Below are 25,667 nucleotides of genomic sequence, written 5' to 3' on the forward strand. Positions count from 1 at the left end.
GTACGTCACCGTGACGTCACGGCGGAGCGGAGAACTACACATCCCGGCAGGCTGTGCGCGGCCAGGAAGGAGCCTCCACAATGAAGCTGGTGAGGAGCTCGTGTAATATCCGAGCAGTGTGCGGTATAAACGGACTGACCGAGCTGAGGGGACTACAACTCCCAGCATGCCCTGTGCACGGAGCTGGCCTGCTGTCTGTGCTGGCACTTGTAGTTCCCTCCTCTGGCTGGTGGTGAATGCTCACACTGTGGCTGCTGTGTCACAGCTGAGGGGTCTTCACAGTGTCACCAGTGCACACCTCCCTTGTTACAATTCCATCCAATGATACATTGTAACAGCCCCTCAGCTGCTTACTGCCCCCCACATCAATAATAAGGTTAACCCCTCGTATACCGGTGTGCAGAGTCCGTCATTGTCCTGTCCAGCTATGTAGGGGTTAATACAGAGGTAATCACATTGCTTATTAATATTTCATGTCTGTGGGGGCTACAACCCCCCCCCCCCATCCCTGTCTTCCAGTACTGCCTGTCCGGACATCCCACCCTGCCCTGCAACGTCCTGAAGTTCAAGTCCACGACCGTCATGCTGGACTGCGGCCTGGACATGACGTCTGCCCTCAGCTTCCTACCCCTGCCCCTGGTGCACAGGTACGTCTGGGCCGAAGGGGAGGGGGTCAGGGTCCGGGCCGAAGGGGAGAGGGGTGGGAGAGGGGTTGGGGTCCGGGCCGGAGGCGGAGTGGGGTTCGGGCCGGAGGTGGAGGCGTAGTGGGGTTCGGGCCGGAGGTGGAGGCGGAGTGGGGTCCGGGCCGGAGGTGGAGGCGGAGTGGGGTCCGGGCCGGAGGCGGCGTGTGGTCGGGGTGGGGTCCGGGCCGGAGGCGGAGTGGGGTCGGGGTCCGGGCCGGAGGCGGAGTGGGGTCCGGAGGCGGAGTGGGGTCCGGAGGCGGAGTGGGGTCCGGAGGCGGAGTGGGGTCCGGAGGCGGAGTGGGGTCCGGAGGCGGAGTGGGGTCCGGAGGCGGAGTGGGGTCCGGAGGCGGAGTGGGGTCCGGAGGCGGAGTGGGGTCCGGAGGCGGAGTGGGGTCCGGAGGCGGAGTGGGGTCCGGAGGCGGAGTGGGGTCCGGAGGCGGAGTGGGGTCCGGAGGCGGAGTGGGGTCGGGGTCCGGGCCGGAGGCGGAGTGGGGTCGGGGTCCGGGCCGGAGGCGGAGTGGGGTCGGGGTCCGGGCCGGAGGCGGAGTGGGGTCCGGGTCCGGGCCGGAGGCGGAGTGGGGTCCGGGCCGGAGGCGGGGCCCGGGCCGGAGGCGGATTGGGGTCGGGGTCTGGGCCAGAGGGGGAGTGGGGTCAGCGTCCGGGCCCATCACATCACTCCCGTCCCGTGACAAATCTGGATACATATATATGATATATACATTATGTGAAGAAAAGTACAAGACACACTTTTTTTTTTATCATTAAATTCCATCTTTTCATCTGGCCCCCTGCAACCGCAAGGAAGGAACCGCAACAAAGTAGCCACAAGGTGGAGACCCCATAATGTTACAGAGCGGGGGGGGGGGGAGTGCTGAGGAGCAGAGGGTAGAAAACTCACCACCGCTCTGCTGACCCCATAACTGCAGAGTCCAGACCTCCTCTGCTCACATCAGCACAAACACTGCACCCAACGGGGGCTTCATGGCCGAGCAGCTGCAGCCGTACATCACCAAGCACAATGCCGAGCCGTACATCACCAAGCACAATGCCGAGCCGTACATCACCAAGCACAATGCCGAGCCGTACATCACCAAGCACAATGCCGAGCCGTACATCACCAAGCACAATGCTGAGCGTTGGATGGAGCAGTGTAAAGCCGCCACCACTGGACTCTGGAGGAGATGTGTTCTGTGCAGTGACGGATCACACTGCTCTATCTGCGTCTGATGGAGGAGTCTGGGTTTGGTGGAGGACTTTACCCCTGACTGCATTGTGGCATTGTGCTGCTGTACAGATGGTGGAGGAGGAGGATGCTCGGGGCTGTTATCAGGGGGCGGCCGCGGCCTCTTGGCTCCAGTGAAGTGAAATCTTAAGACATTGTGGACAATTGTAGCTTCTGCTTTGTGGGAACAGTTTGGGAAAGACCCTTCTCTGTTCCCCATGACTGAGCCCAGTCACAAGCTCCATATAGACATGGAGGGGGGAGAACATGACGCCGCACAGAGCCCGGACCTCAGCCCCATCCAATAATGGAGACTGTGACCCCGGCCCCCCAACATCAGGGTCACCTCACAAATGCTCTTCTGGATGAAGGAGAAACAATTCCCACAGACGCCTCCAAAACCTTGTAGAAGAGCAGGGGCCGTTATAACTGCAGAGGGGACGACTCCATATTATTGTGGAGGGGGCACATACTTTTCTCCATATAGTTTATGTACATATTTGCAGAATCACACATCCAGCTAGGGAGGTATTTCTGTGTTACTTGACTGATTCCATGCTCAGGGCTCTGGGAAAGCTGGGTGATGGCAATTGTGACAAAACGCTTGCACCTTTCCCTGACTGGCAAGGCTCGGTGACGACTATGCGGCTGCAGTGCGGATTGTTGCTTTTTTTAAGTCCTGCATTTCATATCTGGTCGGAGTGAGATTTATCTCTACTACACAGATATCCATTTAGCAGCCTGGGAAAGCTGGGTGACTGCACACATAAATGTGTATAATTCCAACACGGACTCTTACAAAACTTTCCTTGGAGTCCTGAAATGTAGATTGTAGCTGCCTCGTGAGGTCTATCTCTGCATTACTGAGCAGGTTTAATGTTCTGGAGTCTGGGAAAGCTGGGTGGCAGTCAGTATGTCTGCCGATTTAACTACTGACTAGGACAATGATGAACTTTCCTGGAGTTCTGAGGGCCAAATGTGTTTAGCAACCCAATTCTTTGTCTTACAAGACATATTTCATATTCAGGAATTGGGAAAAGCTGGGTGATGACCAATATGACCTCCGTTATAGCTACACCAGGGGATATCACACCATGTTATTGGGGTTCTGAATGGACACATATAATGCACAGGAGTCTTGGAAAGCTGGGTGATGACCAATATGGCCTCCATTATAGCTACGCCAGGGGATATCATACCATGTTACTGGGGTTCTGAATGGACACATATAATGCACAGGAGTCTTGGAAAGCTGGGTGATGACCAACAATGCCAAAAAACTTCACAGAAAAGGAAAAGCTGGGTGGAGGCCACATGGATTATTGCACAGCTTTCTTGGTGTCCTAATTGGCAGATCCACCTAGTGAGATGAATCTGTTCAGGATTCTTGGAAAGCTGGGTGACTGCCAATATAGTGAATACTGAATATTCAATATAGTGAATCCTGAATGGACAAATTTAATGCACAGCAGTCTTGGAAAGCTGGGTGATGACCAACAGTGCCAAAAAACTTGCCGCTATACACAAAAGGAAAAGCTGGGTGGAGGCCACATGGATTATTACACAGCTTTCTTGGTGTCCTAATTGGCAGATCCACCTAGTGAAATGAATCTTTGTTAAGGATTCTTGGAAAGCTGGGTGACTGCCAATAGCAGTGTACCTATAATGAATATTGTCCAGCTTTCCTAGAACCCTGAATGGCAAATTTGTTTAGTGAATTGATTTTTTTTGCCCTACTATGCTGATAATCCTATTTGGTTCTTGGAAAAGCTGGGTGACATCTAGCCTTGCTAACCATTTTTTTCTACCTGACTTGCTTAGCTGGGTGATGTAGGAAAGCTGGGTGACTACCAATATGTCTGCTTTCTTGGAGTCCTCAATGGCATGTCTGACAAATTGACTGGTCAGGATCCTAGGAAAGCTGGATGACTGCCATTACATCCTACCTAAAAAGTCACTGTCCCTTTAAGAAGCTGTATCTGAGCTGTTATATAGGAGGCGAGCTGCCGCTCATCAATCACCTTCATCCTGACTGTAAATCACACGTCTGCCCGAGACAGACTCTGCCGGAGACAGGACGGTGTCACCGGCGACCGATTTAATCTAATATTATGGCGCCAATTAACCCTTTAACCCTGCAAATGTAAGGGGCGCTTAAAGGGAAATGTCAACTTAATTGGTTACCCAGAATCGGTAACATTTTGTCAGTTGTTTAACCCTTGAAATGTTATAATGGACCATGGTGAAGTGAATTGTGGGTATTCTGTTTTCGGTAGCACGCGTCTGTCTAAATTGCCCGGCTGGGTCTCAAAGGATGGAAACACCCAATTAGAGAAGGTAAAGTAGCTGAAAACAAATGTATGTTCCTCTCCTGAGATACTCTGTGCTGCTGGGCACCTTGCTCCATATACTCGTGTTTATTCTTCACTATCCTCCCACCCTTCAGATGCAGCAGTGTCCTCGCTAAAATCATCTTAGTCTTTGCCCCCCACCAAAATCAGACATTCATCTCGTGAAATGCTCTGTGCTGCTGGAGACCTTGCTTCATACACTCATCTTTATTGTTCACATCATAACACATCTTGCCCATCCTTCAGATGCAGCAATGTCCTTGCTAAAATCTTATTAGTCTTTGCCCCCTAACATAATCGGCCCAATGCTGAAATGCTCTGTGCTGCTGGGGACCTTGCGCTATATACTCGTCTTTATTCTTCACTGTTCCCCCACTCTTCAGATGCAGCAATGTCTTTGCTAAAATCATCTTATTCTTTGCCCCCCACCAAAATTGGCATATTCGTCTCCTGAAATGCTCTGTGCTGCTGGGGATCTTGCTTCATACACTCATCTTTATTGTTCACATTATAACACATCCTGCCCACCCTTCAGAGGCAGCAATGTCCTTGCGAAAATCTTCATAGTCTTTGCCCCCTAACATAATCGGCCCAATGCTGAAATGCTCTGTGCTGCTGGGGACCTTGCTCCATATACTCGTCTTTATTCTTCACTATCCCCCACCCTTCAGATGCAGCAATGTCCTCGCCAAAATCGTCCTATTCTTTGCCCCCCACCAAAATTGGCACATTCGTTTCCTGAAATGCTGTGTGCTGCTGGGGTCCCTGCTCTGAACAGTTGCCTTTATTCTTCACATCATAACGCTACCCACCCACCCTTCAAGGCAGGAATGTCCTCGTTAAAATCATCTTATTCTTTTCCCCCCACCAATATTTGCACATTCATCTCTGAAATGCTCTGTGCTCCTGGGAACCTTGCTGCTGGGGACTTTGGTCCATATATTCATCTTTAATGTTCACTATCCCCCCCCACCCTTTAGATGCAGCAATGTCCTCGCTAAAATAGTCTTATTCTTTAACCACCCCCCACCCCCACCATAATCAGCACATTAGTCTCCTGAAATGCTCTGTGCTGCTGGGGTCCTCCTCTGTACTCTCCTCTGTCCATCCCTCATATCATGACACCAGCCCAGGGCAGTGATGTCCTTGATAGTCATTTTAGTCATTTCCCTTCACCGAAATCAGTGCACTCCTGTCCTGAAATATTCTGTGCTGCATGCTCAATTGCATGTGTCCCCCTTTTCTCGTTGTGACGCTGAAGAGAGGACAGCTCATCTTTTCCACTACAAGATCCGCAAAGTCGGCTCCTGAAATACTCTGTGCTGCTGGGGATCCCACATTTTCCACTTGTCTCCATCCTCATAGTCTCTGTGCTGCTGAGCTCCTCCTACCTGAGCTCCTCATGTCGTTACAAATTGCTTTGCCTTCCGATAGTTCCAATTTTCCCCCCAAAATACTCTGTGCTGCTGTACTTTTTTCTTTTATCTAATTTTTAGTCTGTGACCTCCCAGAAGATCGTGAGGTTCTGTTCCCGAAACTCTGCCCTGTGTAACCTCCCCCCTCCCCCCCCCCCTCACCAGAATATTAATTCTCTGTCCATAAATCCTCTGTGCTGCTGTGGATGCTCCTCCTACTGTCGCTGATCTCTTCCGTGCATCATGTTATGACAGTCCTTATTCTTCTCCAATATTTAAGTTGGGTTTCCACCCCCCACCCCCCCACTGAAATACTCTGTGCTTTCTAATTCTGTCTGTGATACCCTTTCTCAAGATTAACTCTCACGGTTCCTTAAGCTCTCTGTGCTGCTGTGGATGCTGTCCTACCCGCTAGTTCTCTGATCTCTTTTGTGCCTCACGTCATGAGATGGTGCCCCCCCCCCCACATTAAATGCTCTGTGCTGCTGTGGACGCTGTCCCTCCTACTAGTGCTGCAGTCCCCCTTAAATGCTCTGTGCTGCAGTGGACGCTGTCCCTCCTACTAGTACTGCAACCCCCTTAAATGCTCTGTGCTGCTGTGGATGCTGTCCCTCCTACTAGAGCTGCCCCCCCTTAAATGCTCTGCACTGCTGTGGACGCTGTCCCTCCTGCTAGTACTGCACCCCTCCCTCCTTAAATGCTCTGTGCTGCTGTGAATGCTGCCCCCTTAAATGCTCTGTGCTGATGTGGATGCTGTCCCTCCTACTAGAGCTGCCCCCCCTTAAATGCTCTGCGCTGCTGTGGATGCTGTCCCTCCTACTAGTGCTGCACCCCCCTCCCCCCTTTAAATACTCTGTGCTACTGTGGATTCTGTGCCTCCTAGTGCTGCACCCCCTCTCCTTACATGCTCTGTGCTGCTGTGGACGCTGTCCCTCCTACCTGTGCTGCACCCCTCTCCTTACATGCTCTGTGCTGCTGTGGACGCTGTCCCTCCTACCGGTGCTGCACCCCTCTCCTTACATGCTCTGTGCTGCTGTGGATGGCGTTTCTCCTTCTAGTGCTGCACCCCCTCTCCTTACATGCTCTGTGCTGCTGTGGATGCCGTCCCTCTTTCTAGTGCTGCACCCCCTCTCCTTACATGCTCTGTGCTGCTGTGGATGCTGTCCCTCCTACCAGTGCTGCACCCCCGCTCCTTACATGTTCTGTGCTGCTGTGGATGCCGTCCCTCCTTCTAGTGCTGTACCCCCTCTCCTTACATGTTCTGTGGTGCTGTGGATGCCGTCCCTCCTATCAGTGCTGTACCCCCTCTCCTTACATGCTCTGTGCTGCTGTGGATACTGTCCCTCCTATCAGTGCTGTACCCCCTCTCCTTACATGCTCTGTGCTGCTGTGGACGCTGTCCCTCCTATCAGTGCTGTACCCCCTCTCCTTACATGCTCTGTGCTGCTGTGGATGCTGTCCCTCCTATCAGTGCTGTACCCCCTCTCCTTACATGCTCGGTGCTGCTGTGGATGCTGTCCCTCCTATAAGTGCTGTACCCCCTCTCCTTACATGCTCGGTGCTGCTGTGGATGCTGTCCCTCCTACCAGTGCTGCACCCCCGCTCCTTACATGTTCTGTGCTGCTGTGGATGCCGTCCCTCCTTCTAGTGCTGCACCCCCTCTCCTTACATGCTCTGTGCTGCTGTGGATGCTGTCCCTCCTATCAGTGCTGTACCCCCTCTCCTTACATGCTCGGTGCTGCTGTGGATGCTGTCCCTCCTATAAGTGCTGTACCCCCTCTCCTTACATGCTCGGTGCTGCTGTGGATGCTGTCCCTCCTATCAGTGCTGTACCCCCTCTCCTTACATGCTCGGTGCTGCTGTGGATGCTGTCCCTCCTATCAGTGCTGCACCCCCTCTCCTTACATGCTCGGTGCTGCTGTGGATGCTGTCCCTCCTATCAGTGCTGTACCCCCTCTCCTTACATGCTCGGTGCTGCTGTGGATGCTGTCCCTCCTATCAGTGCTGTACCCCCTCTCCTTACATGCTCTGTGCTGCTGTGGATGCTGTCCCTCCTATCAGTGCTGTACCCCCTCTCCTTACATGCTCGGTGCTGCTGTGGATGCTGTCCCTCCTACCAGTGCTGCACCCCCGCTCCTTACATGTTCTGTGCTGCTGTGGATGCCGTCCCTCCTTCTAGTGCTGCACCCCCTCTCCTTACATGCTCTGTGCTGCTGTGGATGCTGTCCCTCCTATCAGTGCTGTACCCCCTCTCCTTACATGCTCGGTGCTGCTGTGGATGCTGTCCCTCCTATAAGTGCTGTACCCCCTCTCCTTACATGCTCGGTGCTGCTGTGGATGCTGTCCCTCCTATCAGTGCTGTACCCCCTCTCCTTACATGCTCGGTGCTGCTGTGGACGCTGTCCCTCCTATCAGTGCTGCACCCCCTCTCCTTACATGCTCTGTGCTGCTGTGGATGCTGTCCCTCCTATCAGTGCTGTACCCCCTCTCCTTACATGCTCTGTGCTGCTGTGGATGCTGTCCCTCCTATCAGTGCTGTACCCCCTCTCCTTACATGCTCGGTGCTGCTGTGGATGCTGTCCCTCCTATAAGTGCTGTACCCCCTCTCCTTACATGCTCGGTGCTGCTGTGGATGCTGTCCCTCCTATAAGTGCTGTACCCCCTCTCCTTACATGCTCGGTGCTGCTGTGGATGCTGTCCCTCCTATCAGTGCTGCACCCCCTCTCCTTACATGCTCGGTGCTGCTGTGGATGCTGTCCCTCCTATCAGTGCTGCACCCCCTCTCCTTACATGCTCGGTGCTGCTGTGGATGCTGTCCCTCCTATCAGTGCTGCACCCCCTCTCCTTACATGCTCGGTGCTGCTGTGGATGCTGTCCCTCCTATCAGTGCTGTACCCCCTCTCCTTACATGCTCGGTGCTGCTGTGGATGCTGTCCCTCCTATAAGTGCTGTACCCCCTCTCCTTACATGCTTGGTGCTGCTGTGGATGCTGTCCCTCCTTCTAGTGCTGTACCCCCTCTCCTTACATGCTCGGTGCTGCTGTGGATGCTGTCCCTCCTATAAGTGCTGCACCCCCTCTCCTTACATGCTCGGTGCTGCTGTGGACGCTGTCCCTCCTATCAGTGCTGCACCCCCTCTCCTTACATGCTCGGTGCTGCTGTGGATGCTGTCCCTCCTATCAGTGCTGCACCCCCTCTCCTTACATGCTCGGTGCTGCTGTGGATGCTGTCCCTCCTATCAGTGCTGCACCCCCTCTCCTTACATGCTCGGTGCTGCTGTGGATGCTGTCCCTCCTATCAGTGCTGTACCCCCTCTCCTTACATGCTCTGTGCTGCTGTGGATGCTGTCCCTCCTATCAGTGAATTACCCCCTCTCCTTACATGCTCTGTGCTGCTGTGGACGCTGTCCCTCCGATCAGTGCTGCACCCCCTCTCCTTACATGCTCGGTGCTGCTGTGGATGCTGTCCCTCCTATCAGTGCTGTACCCCCTCTCCTTACATGTTCTGTGGTGCTGTGGATGCTGTCCCTCCTATCAGTGCTGCACCCCCTCTCCTTACATGCTCTGTGCTGCTGTGGACGCTGTCCCTTCTATCAGTGCTGTACCCCCTCTCCTTACATGCTCTCTGTTGCTGTTGATGCTGTCCCTCCTACCAGTGCTGTACCCCCTCTCCTTACATGCTCTGTGCTGCTGTGGACGCTGTCCCTCCTATCAGTGCTGTACCCCCTCTCCTTACATGCTCGGTGCTGCTGTTGATGCCGTCCCTCCTTCTAGTGCTGCACCCCCTCTCCTTACATGCTCTGTGCTGCTGTGGATGCCCGGTGTCACGGTGCGCTCTGTCTCTGCAGGAGGTGAAGGAGTGCTCGGGACGTGTATTTGTGGACTCTGTGCCTGAATTCTGTCTTCCAGAAGTAAGTCTGCAGTGTTATATTACACACCTGTGTACATTATGGGGGTCTCTGCCGCCTCCGGGGTCATTTGTATCCTGCCCGGGATATACAGCCCCCCCCAGCACAGGGGGGTGATGTATTATATGCATGCATTTATATAATGTTATAGTGCTTCAGTTTCCCCCCCATGACGTTAGCGTATTCCGGGTGACCTTGTGTATACGGCTGTGTTGTGGGTGGGGTGGTGCAGCCGGCGGCGGGGGGAGGCCGGGCCCTGCAGACGTGTTTAATATTCTGCTCTTTGCTTTCAGACGCAGCTCATAGATCTGTCTACTGTAGATGTGATCCTAATCTCTAACTATCACTGTATGATGGCACTGCCATACATCACCGAGCACACCGGCTTTACCGGCACCGTGTACGCCACCGAGCCCACCGTGCAGATCGGCAGGTAAAATACCGCAAAATGGGAGAAAAGCTGAGAATGTAAGGGTCACCCGTCATTGTCCCAATTTAGATGGACCCATGGGCATCCCCTAGGCAGTCACCCACAATTAACAGGCACCCACAGATCCCTGAAAACTTGGAGCAGAAGTGTTCACAGGTAGTGATGAGAGGGCACTACCATACTCGGGTGCTCAGTACTCGTAACTAGTGATGAGTGGGCACTACCATGCTCGGGTGCTCAGTACTCGTAACTAGTGATGAGCGAGCACTACCATACTCGGGTGCTCAGTACTCGTAACTAGTGATGAGCGGGCACTACCATGCTCGGGGGCTCGGTACTCGTAACTAGTGATGAGTGGGCACTACCATGCTCGGGTGCTCAGTACTCGTAACTAGTGATGAGCGGGCACTACCATGCTCGGGTGCTCAGTACTCGTAACTAGTGATGAGCAAGCACTACCATGCTCAGGTGCTCAGTACTCGTAACTAGTGATGAGCGAGCACTACCATACTCGGGTGCTCAGTACTCGTAACTAGTGATGAGTGGGCACTACCATACTCGGGTGCTCAGTACTCGTAACTAGTGATGAGCGGGCACTACCATGCTCGGGTGCTCAGTACTCGTAACTAGTGATGAGCAAGCACTACCATGCTCAGGTGCTCAGTACTCATAACTAGTGATGAGCGGGCACTACCATGCTCGGGTGCTCTGTACTCGTAACTAGTGATGAGCGGGCACTACCATGCTCGGGTGCTGAGTACTCGTAACTAGTGAGGAGCGGGCACTACCATGCTCGGGTGCTCATTACTCGTAACTAGTGATGAGCGGGCACTACCATGCTCGGGTGCTCAGTACTGGTAACTAGTGATGAGCGGGCACTACCATGCTCGGGTGCTCTGTAGTTGTAACTAGTGATGAGCGGGCACTACCATGCTCGGGTGCTCAGTACTGGTAACTAGTGATGAGCGGGCACTACCATGCTCAGGTGCTCTGTACTGGTAACTAGTGATGAGCGGGCACTACCATGCTCAGGTGCTCAGTACTGGTAACTAGTGATGAGCGGGCACTACCATGCTCGGGTGCTCTGTACTCGTAACTAGTGATGAGCAAGCACTACCATGCTCAGGTGCTCAGTACTCATAACTAGTGATGAGCGGGCACTACCATGCTCGGGTGCTCAGTACTGGTAACTAGTGATGAGCGGGCACTACCATGCTCGGGTGCTCAGTACTGGTAACTAGTGATGAGCGGGCACTACCATGCTCGGGTGCTCAGTACTGGTAACTAGTGATGAGCGGGCACTACCATGCTCGGGTGCTCAGTACTGGTAACCAGTGATGAGCGGGCACTACCATGCTCGGGTGCTCTGTACTGGTAACTAGTGATGAGCGGGCACTACCATGCTCGGGTGCTCAGTACTGGTAACTAGTGGTGAGTGGGCACTACCATGCTCGGGTGCTCTGTACTGGTAACTAGTGATGAGCGGGCACTACCATGCTCGGGTGCTCAGTACTGGTAACTAGTGATGAGCGGGCACTACCATGCTCAGGTGCTCTGTACTGGTAACTAGTGATGAGCGGGCACTACCATGCTCGGGTGCTCAGTACTGGTAACTAGTGATGAGCGGGCACTACCATGCTCGGGTGCTCAGTACTGGTAACTAGTGATGAGCGGGCACTACCATGCTCGGGTGCTCAGTACTGGTAACTAGTGATGAGCGGGCACTACCATGCTCGGGTGCTCTGTACTGGTAACTAGTGATGAGCGGGCACTACCATGCTCGGGTGCTCTGTACTGGTAACAAGTGATGAGCGGGCACTACCATGCTCGGGTGCTCAGTACTGGTAACTAGTGATGAGCGGGCACTACCATGCTCGGGTGCTCAGTACTGGTAACTAGTGATGAGCGGGCACTACCATGCTCGGGTGCTCAGTACTGGTAACTAGTGATGAGCGGGCACTACCATGCTCGGGTGCTCAGTACTGGTAACTAGTGATGAGCGGGCACTACAATGCTCGGGTGCTCGGTACTAGTAACTAGTGATGAGCGGGCACTACCATGCTCGGGTGCTCAGTACTGGTAACTAGTGATGAGCGGGCACTACCATGCTCGGGTGCTCAGTACTGGTAACTAGTGATGAGCGGGCACTACCATGCTCGGGTGCTCAGTACTGGTAACTAGTGATGAGCGGGCACTGCAATTTTTTTATTTCAATTTAATAGCACTTTTTAATTATTGATTCACTTTGATAGTGGGGGAGGGGGCAACCCAAACATGTTGTATTCTTGTGTTTTGTATTTAAATTGAGCAGTAAAACTCACAAGTTCCCTTTATTCAGGTGTCGTTACATTTCTATCAGTAGCAAATACATTTTTTTTTTAATTTAATTTATTTTTTAGGAGAGTTTGTTAGACTTCTTTTCTTTTGATTGGAGGAGTTGAGCCAGCAATGCCTGAATCACACACAGCGAGGTCCAAAAGTAGGTGGACAGTGTGTGTAATGGGGTATCGGACATGGTGTAAAGTGAAGGTGACTCCGTTGCCCTTAGCAACCAATCAGATTCCTCTTTTCATTCTTCAGACTCTTTGGAAAATGAAAGGTGGAATCTGATTGGTTGCTAAGGGCAACTGGGTCAGTGTCACTTTACACCATGTTTGTTACTTATACTTATTGTGCATTACGTGGGGTAGCCCTAAAAACCTCTATTAAATACCGATGACTGGTTTCCCCCCTGGCAAACTTGTGTGACGTCATCAGAGCCCTGCAGAGCTGCATTCACAATTCTGCTGGTTGCCCAGGGAGGCAGTCAACAAGCAGGTCACATGACTGACAGCCATCCTCCCTCCCAGGCTCTTTTTTTTTTTTTCCTTTCCAGGTTACTGATGGAAGAACTGGTGAATTTCATAGAACGGGTCCCGAAGGCACAGTCTGCCAACATGTGGAAGCACAAGGACAACCAGAGGTGCGGGGAAGGGGGGAGATGCAGCAGCGGAGGGGTTAATACAGAAAACTTACGGTAATCCTGTCTGGTCTTGAGTTTTTTTTGTTTTTTGCTTTTTACAAGTCCGAACTTTTCTTTTTGAATATCTCATATGACCAAGCGCAGGTTTTATGGGGGGAAAAAACTTTATATTTATACTTTATATTTTTCAGTGCGTGTTTTGTTTTTTTTTTTATTGCTTTTTTGTTTTTCTAACCCTTTTCCACTAAGGACATTTTTTTTTTCTCTTTAATTTAATTTTTTGCATCAAATTTTATTTTTTTTATTTTTTAATTTTTTTTTTTACATCCTTTTTTCTTTTTTTGTATCTAGTTTGTCATGTATTATAGCTTTTTGTTATTATATAATAAATATATATGTGTATATATATATATATATATATATATATATATATATATATATATATATATATATATATATATATATATATATATATATATATTTTTTTTTTTTTTTTCTTTTTTTTTTCTTTATAACTTTTTTTTTTCCTGTTAGAACCCTTTTCTACCAAGGACATTTTTTTTTCTTTAATTTTATTTCTTCCATCAAGTTTTTTTATTTTTTTTACATCCTTTCCGTTTTTGTATGTATTTTGTCTTATATTATAGTTTTTTATTATTAATATACATTTTTTTTTCCTTTTTTTTTTATTTCTGTATCAATTTTTTTTTTATTTTACGTGTTTTTTTTGTATTTTTAATGATGTATTTTATCTTGTATTATAGTTTATTTTATTACTTTAACCCTTTTCTACAAAGGACATTTTTTTCTTTAATTATTTAAATTTTTGCAATTTTTTTATTTTGTTCTTTTTTATGTATTTTGTCTTGTATTAGTTTATTATTATTATTATTATTATTATTATTATTAGCTTTTTTTCTTATAACCATTCTTTACCAAGGACATTTTTTTTATTTTATTTTTTGCATCAATATTTTTTTTTTTTTTTTTTACATTTTTTTAATGAGTTTTTGTTAGTTTTTTTTTATTAACATTTTTTTTTTTTATTATAACCTTTTTTTTCTTATAACCCTTTTCTACCAAGGACATCTTTTTATTTTAGTTATTCCACCGTGTTTTTTTTTTACTTTTTTTTTTTTTTTTTATCTTTTTTTTTTTCTGTCGACCATAGCGGTATGATTCTTTTTGCAGATCTTTTCCTTAACCCCTTTATGACTGAGCAATATTTATTTGAATGGACCTGAGCCGCAGTAGTGAATGCAGCCTCCGGGATATAAGTGGCGCACTAGCATGATGCTTTTTTCATGGAGATTTCTGCTGTGTCCATCATGGAGTTTCACCTGAGAATGGCTGATAACAGGGAACAATAGATCTTATTGAACACCTCAGGATATATTAACCCATTAATGACGCGTCTCTTTCTTCCGTGGTCTCCGCAGGCAGCTGCCGGCCCCTCTGAAGGACGCTGTGGAGGTGTTTACATGGCGGAAGTGCTACACCATGCAGGAGGTGAACGCAGCACTGAGCAAGATACAGTTGGTGGGGTATTCCCAGAAAATAGTGAGTATTGAGGGGTGAGCGCTCCCCTCAGTTTGAAGGTTATCTTCAATGTTCCCCATTGTAAAAATATTTTTACCAAGAAAGAGAAAATTTTAAAAAATGCAGAATTTTTTGGGGAAGAAATGCACTTAACCCTTTCCAGGAAGAAGGGGACGTTCCTGTGCTTCGTGCCCATAAGAATTGATGGAGTTCACCACAATCTGTAGTGTACCTGCTCCCTCTTGTGGTGATTTGCGGTATCACGCGGCCATTGGTTTTGCAGGAACTCTTCGGGGCTGTGCAGGTAACGCCGCTCAGTTCCGGCTATGCTCTCGGCAGCTCCAATTGGATCATTCAATCCCACTACGAAAAGGTCTCCTATGTGTCTGGGTCTTCGCTTTTAACTACGCACCCACAGGTGAGCTCTAAGGATAAAGGGTGGAAGGATTTGGGGTCTGCGGGGTTTTTTTTTTCAGTCCTGATATTTTTTTTTTTTTTTAATTTCAGCCGATGGATCAGACGTCCCTTAAGAACAGCGACGTCCTCATCCTCACCGGTCTCACCCAGATTCCCACCGCCAATCCGGATGGCATGGTGGGCGAGTTCTGCAGTAATCTGGGTGAGGGTCATCCATGATGGGGGGTCTTGTCTTACCTATTTTTGGTTTTTCCCTTCTCAATGACTCCACCTTATATACACTGCCTGTTGGTGTCTGTTGTAGTCTAAATTCCTCTGTTCTCAAGCTATTTATTTCTTTTTCTTCTCTCCTCCATGATTTACACTGCTACTTTGCTCCATTAGAACACAGCTATATTCAGTAATGTCATCATAGAAATCTGCCTGACACATCTCTGACCTTGAAAATGGTGAAAAATGAAAACCTTAAATCTATTATCTATAATATCCCACGTCTCTACCTTTCCGCAGCGATGACGATACGTAATGGCGGTAACGTGCTGGTGCCGTGTTACCCGTCCGGCGTCATCTACGACCTCCTGGAGTGCCTGTATCAGTACATCGACTCTGCCGGACTCTCCAGCGTCCCCTTCTACTTCATCTCTCCCGTGGCCAACAGCTCCCTGGAGTTTTCCCAGATCTTCGCTGAGTGGTAAGTGCTGAAAATAAAAAGGTCACCGCCCCTTTAAGTAGACGCCATGACAGCGCGTCTGTGCCGGAGCAGGGTGGGCAGAGACATAAAGGGTTATAGGTCTGTGTAAGTATCATCCCTGCCTGTTACTGTCCTCTCTTCCCTTGTGCAGCTGCCTGTACCCACAGAGGGTGATATACGAACTTTTCTTCATGTTATCACCCCCTCCTACAAATCACAGCCTGTTACTATTATGTGGTGGCCCCATGAGGTGACACAGGAACTCTTCTTCATGTCATCACCCCCTCCTGGTTATCACAGCCTTGTACTATTATATAGTGGCCACATGAGATGACACAGGAACTTTTCTCCATGTCATCACCCCCTCCTGGTTATCACAGCCTTGTACTATTATATAGTGGCCACATGAGGTGACACAGGAACTCTTCTTCATGTCATCACCCCCTCCTGGTTATCACAGCCTTGTACTATTAGATAGTGGCCACATGAGGTGACACAGGAACTTTTCTCCATGTCATCACCCCCTCCTGGTAGTCACAGCCTTGTACTATTATATAGTGGCCCCATTGGCTGATGCAGGAACTTTTCTTCATGTTATCACCCCCTCCTGGTAGTCACAGCCTTGTACTATTATATAGTGGCCCCATTGGCTGATGCAGGAACTTTTCTTCATGTCATCACCCCCTCCTGGTTATCACAGCCTTGTACTATTATATAGTGGCCACATGAGGTGACACAGGAACTCTTCTTCATGTCATCACCCCCTTCTGGTAATCACAGCCTTGTACTATTATATAGTGGCCCCATGAGGCGACACAGGAACTCTTCTCCATGTTATCACCCCCTTCTGGTAATCACAGCCTTGTACTATTATATAGTGGCCACATGAGGCGACACATGAACTCTTCTCCATGTTATCACCCCCTTCTGGTAATCACAGCCTTGTACTATTATATAGTGGCCCCATGAGGCGACACAGGAACTCTTCTCCATGTTATCACCCCCTTCTGGTAATCACAGCCTTGTACTATTATATAGTGGCCACATGAGGCGACACATGAACTCTTCTCCATGTTATCACCCCCTTCTGGTAATCACAGCCTTGTACTATTATATAGTGGCCCCATTGGCTGATGCAGGAACTTTTCTCCATGATATCACCCCCTTCTGGTAGTCACAGCCTTGTACTATTATATAGTGGCCCCATTGGCTGACGCAGGAACTTTTCTTCATGTTATCACCCCCTACTACAAATCACAACCTGTTACTATTATCTAGTGACCCCATGAAGTGACACGGGAACGTCTACATGGAATCATTCCCTGCTACCAATCACAGCCTTTTACTATTAATTAGTGACCCCATTGGGTGATACAGGAACTTTTCTTCATGTCATCACCCTCTCCTACGTGACACAAGAACTTTTCTTCAAGACAGGAACTTTTATTTGTCATCACCCCCTCCTACCAATCACAGTCTTATGCCGGCGTCACATGGGACGATATATCTCGCGATCGCACCCGCCCCCTGTCGTTTGTGCGATACGGGCAATTAGTTGCCCGTGGCGCACAAAGTCGTTTACCCCCTGTCACACGCACTTACCTCTCGGACGACCTCGCTGTGGGCGGTGAACATCCTCTTCCTGAAGGGGGAGGGACGTGCGGCGTCACAGCGACGTCACACAGCGGCCGGCCAATAGAAGCGAAGGGGTGGAGATGAGCGGGATGTAACATCCCGCCCACCTCCTTCTTTCCGCATTGCCGGTGGGACGCAGGTAAGCTGTGTTCGTTGTTCCCGGGGTGTCACACGGGAGCGACGAACAACCTGCGCGCAGAAGGAGGAACGACATTATGAAAATGAACGACGTGTCAACGAGCAACGATAAGGTGAGTATTTTTGCTCTGTCACAGTCGTTCTGAGGTGTCACACGCTACGATATCTCTAACGAGGCCGGATGTGCGTCACCCCGACGACATATCGCCCGATATATCGTACCGTGTGACGCCCGCATTACACTGTTATTTAGTGCCCCCATTTGGGTGACACATGAACTTTTTCTTCAATACAAAAACTTTTATTTATGTTATCACCCCCCTCCTACCAATTGAAGCTTTTTACTATTATGTAGTGACCCTATTGGGTGACACAGGAACTTTTCGTCATGTCATCACCCCCTTCCTACCAATCACCGCCTGTTACTATGATATAGGGACCCCATTAGGAGACACAGGAACTTTTCATCATGACATCTCCCCCTAGTACCAATTAGAGCTTTTTACTGTTATGTGGTGACCCCATAACTTTTCTTCATATAATCACCCCCTCCTACTTATCATAGCCTTCAACTAAAAACGTCTGACCCCATTGGGTGACACAGGAACTTTTCTTCATGGCATCACCCCTCCTACCAATCACAGCCTTTTACTATTAACTAGTTTTCATTGGGTGACACAGGAGCTTTTCTTCTTGTCACCACCCCTTTTGCCAATAAAAGAAAAATCATGCTTTTTGATTATGTGGATCAGGGAGATTTCTGATTTTCTTAGCTTTTAATGTTTTTTTCTGAAGATTTGGATGTGGACATAGCCATATAACCATGCACGGCTCGTATGATCTCTGCAGTTATGGTCAGGTCGTACTGTACATCTCAGGCTACTGTTATGTTCTTTGGCTTTGAATTTTTATTTTTTACAAAATCTTCTACTTTGATTCAATATTGCATGAATGCCCACAATTATTATGTTGGGTGGATGTTTTTAATATACAGGGGTGTAATAAAATCCCTAAATGTGTAAATTTGTCTTGAGAACCCTCCAGTAGGATCAGGGCTAAAGCCAGAGTTGTCTGCCTCCTTCAAGGGTTTAACATGAAAATTGAACTTTCTTGGGGGACACACGAACCATGGGTTAGTGTAATGTTAGTCTATGGTCCCTGTGTCCCCCCACTGAAGACTACGAGAAACATTTTTCTTCAGGAACCCCTGAAGCAATATGGCTAAAGCCAAAGAAGTCTGCATTCTCTATTGGTTTAACATGAGAATTTAAAAATTTTTGGAGGACACAGGAACCACGGGTTAGTTTTATATCACCCATGGTCCTTGTGTCCCCCACTGAAGACTACGACAAAGAGATTTGTCTTCAGGAACCCCGGGAGCAACACAGTTGAAACCAGAATTGTCTGCCTCCTCCAAGGGTTAACATGAAAATTGACATTTCTCGGGGGACACAGGAACCATAGGTTAGTCTAATATCACCCATGGTCCCTGTGTCCCCCACTGAAGACTACGAGAAAGAGATTGGTCCTCAGGAACCCTGGAAGCAATATGGCTAAAGCTAGAGTTCTCTGCCTCCTCCAAGGGTTAACATGAAAATTGAATTTTCTTGGGGGACACAAGAACCATGTGTTAGTGTACTGTTGCCTATGATTCCAGTGTCCCCCCGCTGAAGACTATTAGAAAGAAATGTCTTCAGGAACCCGGAAGCAACATGGCTAAAGCTAGAGTTGTCTGCCTCCTCCAAGGGTTAACATGAAAATGTAACTTTCTTGGGGGACACAAGAACCATCAATTAGTCTAATGTCACCCATGGTCCCTGTGTCCCCTGCTGAAGACTACTAGAAAGAAATGTCTTCAGGAACCCGGAAGCAGCATGGCTAAAGCTAGAGTTGTCTGAATCCTCCAAGGGTTAACATGAAAATTGAATTTTCTTGGGGGACACAAGAACCATGTGTTAGTGTACTGTTGCCTATGATTCCAGTGTCCCCCCCGCTGGAGACTATTAGAAAGAAATGTCTTCAGGAACCCGGAAGCAACATGGCTAAAGCTAGAGTTTTCTGCCTCCTCCAAGGGTTAACATGAAAATGTAACTTTCTTGGGGGACACAAGAACCATCAATTAGTCTAATGTCACCCATGGTCCCTGTGTCCCCTGCTGAAGACTACTAGAAAGAAATGTCTTCAGGAACCCGGAAGCAGCATGGCTAAAGCTAGAGTTGTCTGAATCCTCCAAGGGTTTAACACGAAAATTGAACTTTCTTGGGGGACACAGGAACCCCATGGTCCTTGTGTCCCCACTGAAGACTACAAGAAAGAGATTTGTCTTCAGGAACCCCCTGGAGCAATGTGGCTAAAGCTAGAGTTGTCTTGATCCTCCAATAGTTTAACATGAAAGTTGACATTTCTTGGGGGGACACAGGACCCATGGGTTAGTCTAATGTTAGTCTATGGTTCCTGTGTCCCCCCACTGAAGACTACGAGGAAGAGAGTTTTTAGATTTTCCTCCGTCCACGGCAGCCTGTCTGCATCTTCTGTGAACTTTGTACTCCAATGGTAGCCTCGGTCAGGACGTCTATATGAAGTAACGTGTCCCTGTCGACTGCAGTCTTGTCTCTTGTAGTACACCAGTGGAGCCACAAGAGGGCAGCAGATACCAGTAAATTGAGTTTCCATTTTTTTTTCATCCCTCTCAGGCTCTGTCACAACAAGCAGACGAAGGTCTATCTCCCCGAGCCCCCGTTCCCACACGCCGAGGTAAGACCACGATCTCCAAAATGCCCCCCCAAATTTTAATTTGCAATACCACGTATCTGCTCACATTTTTTTTTTCCCAGTTGATCCAGACCAATAAGTTAAAGCATTACCCCAGCATCCACGGTGACTTTAGCAATGACTTCAAGCAGCCGTGCGTGGTGTTCACGGGTCACCCCACCCTGCGCTTCGGAGACGTGGTGCATTTCATGGAGCTGTGGGGGAAGTCCGGCCTGAACACCATCATTTTCACCGGTACGTGAGGTCCGACCAGGACCGCGGCAGGTTCCTTCTAGGTCCCCCCCAGAGAGCGGCACTGACATTGTGATCCAGAATCCTCTGCAAGCTGCTCTGTTTACTGTCCGCAGAGCCCGACTTCTCTTACCTGGACGCCTTGGCCCCGTACCAGCCGCTGGCCATGAAATGTGTCTATTGCCCCATCGACACACGGCTCAACTTCATCCAGGTGTCGAAACTTCTCAAGGAAGTCCAGGTGAGGCTGCGGCCATCGTCCTCCATTCGGGATCGCTGGGTGGTCCCCAAGGTCAGAGGACCTTTTCGCCCAAGTGTTGACTTTGGGATAACCCCTTTTAAAGTGTAAGGTCCCGGCAGGGCACTACCTAGATGCGCTGCAGAACTGGAGGTTCTGACCGCCGTCTCCTTCCCCGCAGCCCCTGCACGTGGTGTGCCCGGAGCAGTACACCCAACCCCCGGCATCGCAGTCCCACCGCTCCGACCTCATGATCGACTGTCTGCCTCCTCCGATGTCTTACCGCCGGGTGGAGGTGCTGACCTTACCCTTCAGGAGGCGCTATGAGAAGATAGAGCTCATGCCTGAGGTGAGTCGCGAGGTGCTGAGGACAGGAGGGGTCTCCAGGACCCCCTGCATCAGGGATTGATCACATGTTGTTTCCCGCTCTAGCTGGCGGAGGCGCTGGTGCCGATGGAGATCAAACCCGGAGTCTCACTAGCGACAGTGTCAGCCGTTCTCCATACCAAAGACAACAAACACGTCCTCCAGGTGAGAGGCCGAAAGTCCTGGGGGTAAGAGGGTGACTGCCACTGTTATGGGGGATCTGCGGATGATGCTCTGTTATGGGGGATTTGCGGATGGCGCTTTGTTATGGGGGCAAGAGGGTGACTGCCACTGTTATGGGGGATCTGTGGAGGACGCTCTGTTATGGGGGATCTGGGGATGACCCTCTGTTATGAGGGATCTGTGGATGACGCTCTGTTATGGGGGATCTGTGGATGACGCTCTGTTATGGGGGATCTGTGGATGACGCTCTGTTATGGGGGATCTGTGGATGACGCTCTGTTATGGGGGGATCTGTGGATGACGCTCTGTTATGGGGGGGATCTGTGGATGACGCTCTGTTATGGGGGGATCTGTGGATGACGCTCTGTTATGGGGGGGATCTGTGGATGACGCACTTATGGGGGATCTGTGGATGACTCTGTTATGGGGGATCTGTAGATGACGCTCTGTTATGGGGGATTTGTGGATGAAGCTCTGTAATGGGGGATCTGGGGATGACGTTGTTATGGGGGATCTGGGGATGACGCTCTGTTATGGGGGATCTGTGGATGAAGCTCTGTTATGGGGGATCTGTGGATGACTCTGTTATGGGGGATCTGTAGATGACGCTCTGTTATGGGGGATTTGTGGATGAAGCTCTGTTATGGGGGATCTGGGGATGACGTTGTTATGGGGGATCTGGGGATGACGCTCTGTTATGGGGGATCTGGGGATGACGTTGTTATGGGGGATCTGGAGATGATGCACGGTTATTTAGGGATCTATAACTACTTTTCTCTCTTTAGCCACCACCTAAGCCCGCAGCACCTACCCAGTCTAACAAGAAGCGGAAGCGAGCACCAGAGGAGAGTACGGACACTCAGATCTGCAAACCACTGCTGAGCGGCTCCATCCCTGTGGAACAGTTTGTCCAAACTCTGGAGAAAGTGAGACAAACGCTCCCCTTGTGCCATGTATAAGAGATAAAGGGGGGGTGGGGGGTGTGCAGAGAACTTATTTCTCTATCTATCCCTATAGAGGTGCAAACCACCACTAGGAAGAGCTCACTACATACAGATTTATACAGTCACCACTAGAGGGAGCTCACTACATACAGATTTATACAGCCACCACTAGAGGGAGCTCACTACATACAGATTTATACAGCCACCACTAGGGGGAGCTCACTACATACAGATTTATACAGCCACCACTAGAGGGAGCTCACTACAAACAGATTTATACAGCCATCACTAGAGGGAGCTCACTACATACAGATTTACACAGCCACCACTAGAGGGAGCTCACTGCATACAGATTTATACAGCCACCATTAGGAAGTGCTCACTACATACAGATTTATACAGTCACCACTAGAGGGAGCTCACTACATACAGAGTTATACAGCCACCACTAGAGGGAGCTCACTACATACAGATTTATACAGCCACCACTAGAGGGAGCTCACTACATACAGATTTATACAGCCACCACTAGAGGGAGCTCACTACATACAGATTTATACAGCCATCACTAGAGGGAGCTCACTACATACAGATTTACACAGCCACCACTAGAGGGAGCTCACTGCATACAGATTTATACAGCCACCACTAGGAAGTGCTCACTACATACAGATTTATACAGTCACCACTAGAGGGAGCTCACTACATACAGATTTATACAGTCACCACTAGAGGGAGCTCACTACATACAGAGTTATACAGCCACCACTAGAGGGAGCTCACTATATACAGATTTATACAGCCACCACTAGAGGGAGCTCACTACATACAGATTTATACAGCCACCACTAGAGGGAGCTCACTATATACAGATTTATACAGCCTCCACTAGGGGGAGCTCACTATATACAGATTTATACAGTCACCACTAGAGGGAACTCACTACATACAGATTTATACAGCCACCACTAGAGGGAACTCACTACATACAGATTTATACAGCCACCACTAGAGGAAGCTCACTACATACAGATTTATACAACCACCACTAAAGGGAGCTCACTACATACAGATTTATACAGCCACCACTAGGAAGTGCTCACTACATACAGATTTATACAGCCACCACTAGAGGGAGCTCACTACATACAGATTTATACATCCACCACTAGAGGAAGCTCACTACATACAGATTTATACAGCCACCACTAGAGGGAGCTCACTACATACAGATTTATACATCCACCACTAGAGGAAGCTCACTACATACAGATTTATACAGCCACCACTAGAGGGAGCTCACTACATACAGATTTATACAGCCAGCACTAGAGGGAGCTCACTATATACAGATTTATACAGCCACCACTAGGAAGAGCTCACTACATACAGATTTATACAGCCACCACTAGAGGGAGCTCACTACATACAGATTTATACAGCCACCACTAGAGGGAGCTCACTACATATAGATTTATACAGTCACCACTAGAGGGAGCTCACTACATATAGATTTATACAGTCACCACTAGAGGGAGCTCACTACATACAGATTTATACAGCCACCACTAGAGGGAGCTCACTACATACAGATTTATACAGTCACCACTAGAGGGAGCTTACTACATATAGATTTATACAGCCACCACTAGAGGGAGATCACTACATACAGATTTATACAGCCACCACTAGAGGGAGCTCACTACATACAGATTTATACAGCCACCACTAGGGGGAGCTCATTACATACAGATTTATACAGCCACCACTAGGGGGAGCTCACTACATACAGATTTATACAGCCACCACTAGAGGGAGCTCACTACATACAGATTTATACAGCCACCACTAGGGGGAGCTCATTACATACAGATTTATACAGCCACCACTAGAGGGAGCTCACTACATACAGATTTATACAGCCACCACTAGAGGGAGCTCACTACATACAGATTTATACAGCCACCACTAGGGGGAGCTCATTACATACAGATTTATACAGCCACCACTAGGGGGAGCTCATTACATACAGATTTATAAAGCCACCACAAGTGGTTTTACGGAGCATCATGTATCACACAGTTTGGGCTCAGATACACAACTCAGCAGACAGTATTACAAATGAGATGATGTACAGTGGAGCCTGGGTATCTAAGCATCATACATGATGGGCTTAGATACACTAACTTCCCAGCATTCTAAAAAGAGGCTTAGATACACCGGCCTAGCCTCACATAATCACAGATTACTTAATCACATCAACTCAACAGCCAGTATCACACATGATGGGTTTAGATACACCGGTTAGGTATATAGTGGTTACTGAGATGCTGTATCTAAGCCGATCACTGTTCTTTCCTCATTAATGGTCCCAGTCTTCTGATCTTTCCTTTCTCTCGCTCAGCACGGTTTCTCCGACGTGAAGATTGAAGACACCAGTAAGGGCCACATCGTGCACTTACAGGAGGCCGACACGCTCATCCAGTTCGAAGATGATTCCACGCACATCATTTGTGAGCACGACGAGCGGCTGAGGGTCCGACTCCGGGACCTGGTCCTGAAGTTCCTGCAGAAGTTCTAGGTGACGTCGCCTCCGGTGCGGCCGCAGTTCCAGTGATGGTCAGCAGAGGGCGCTGTGTGATCACACTGGAACCTGCAGATGCTGGGATGACCCGCCGGCTCGTGGTGTTATAGGGGTGCGATATGTACAGCACATGTAGACTATGTTTGGGGTTTTTTTCAGTTTTATGTACATATATATATTTACCATATTTTCTTTTTTTTTTATAAAAAAAATATTCTTTATTAAGAAAGGAAATTCTTAAAGGGGAACAGCTCCCTGGCGTCTTCTTGATCCCTTTAAGTGCAACTTACCACTTGGCATGGAATCATGTCCATAACATTTCCACCAGAAGATGGCGCCCCTTACCTCTTTATAGTGGTTGGAACTCCGGGCACCACAAGACCAGCTGGACCACGGTCCTGAAAATCCTTTTGCTTGCCTGTACTGAGCATGTTTTCCGTTCTCTAGATGAATGGGGGTCTCAGAAGTCAGACCCCTTTTGACAATAGAGGGTTAGAACATCATAACGATGCCATTTCTTGAGATGTAATACCCCTTTAAGTTCATTGCTTTACTTGTACGCTTGCAGCAGGTCAGAGGATGACAGTGAGATTGCGTCCTGCAGCAGGAAAGCAAATTACAATTGAAGGACTTTTGAATGCAGCTTTGGCTGTGAACGGAGTATGACCTAAGCTCAGTACCAGGTTTGTAGAAGAGACTATTTGCATATTTAAGTTCCTGGAGGAGCATTGCATGGCTTAGAAGTCTCCTTATGCCAAGACGGTACACCATGTCAGTGGCCTCTCTTCCAATCAAACTAGACTTGTTTTGCGCTAATGAAGGGCAAAAGCCCCGAAACATGTCAGCAAATAGTGTCTAGCTTGGTTCATTCAACCAAACCGGACTTGTTTTCAACTGATGAGGGATAAACAGCCCAAAACATGTCAGCATATAGTGTCTAGTGTGGCTCATCCATCAAAA

At 48.9% G+C, this 25,667-nt stretch overlaps 2 protein-coding genes across 2 annotated transcripts in view; one reads left to right on the forward strand and one right to left on the reverse strand.

Annotated features, from left to right (window-relative positions):
* Positions 1–20: 20 nt before the first annotated feature.
* On the forward strand, positions 21–24,951 carry INTS9 (integrator complex subunit 9). Its single transcript, XM_075341263.1, has 17 exons — positions 21–89; positions 520–647; positions 4,182–4,242; positions 9,518–9,580; positions 9,871–10,010; positions 12,883–12,969; positions 14,409–14,529; positions 14,792–14,926; positions 15,016–15,127; positions 15,436–15,616; positions 20,083–20,143; positions 20,224–20,395; positions 20,509–20,633; positions 20,812–20,979; positions 21,063–21,161; positions 21,965–22,105; positions 24,528–24,951. Exons 1-17 carry the CDS (start codon positions 81–83, stop codon positions 24,702–24,704), a joined length of 1,980 nt encoding a protein of 659 aa, XP_075197378.1. The 5' UTR covers positions 21–80; the 3' UTR covers positions 24,705–24,951.
* Positions 24,952–25,199: 248 nt separating this feature from the next.
* Positions 25,200–25,667, reverse strand: part of EXTL3 (exostosin like glycosyltransferase 3) — a 60,581-nt gene continuing 60,113 nt past the window's right edge. The window contains exon 4 of the mRNA XM_075341627.1: positions 25,200–25,305. Within this exon, the coding sequence (XP_075197742.1) occupies positions 25,200–25,305 (106 nt within the window). The remainder of the gene's footprint in view (positions 25,306–25,667) is intronic.

The sequence above is a fragment of the Anomaloglossus baeobatrachus genome, chromosome 3, assembly GCF_048569485.1.
Source record: "Anomaloglossus baeobatrachus isolate aAnoBae1 chromosome 3, aAnoBae1.hap1, whole genome shotgun sequence".
Taxonomy (NCBI): Eukaryota; Metazoa; Chordata; class Amphibia; order Anura; family Aromobatidae; genus Anomaloglossus; species Anomaloglossus baeobatrachus.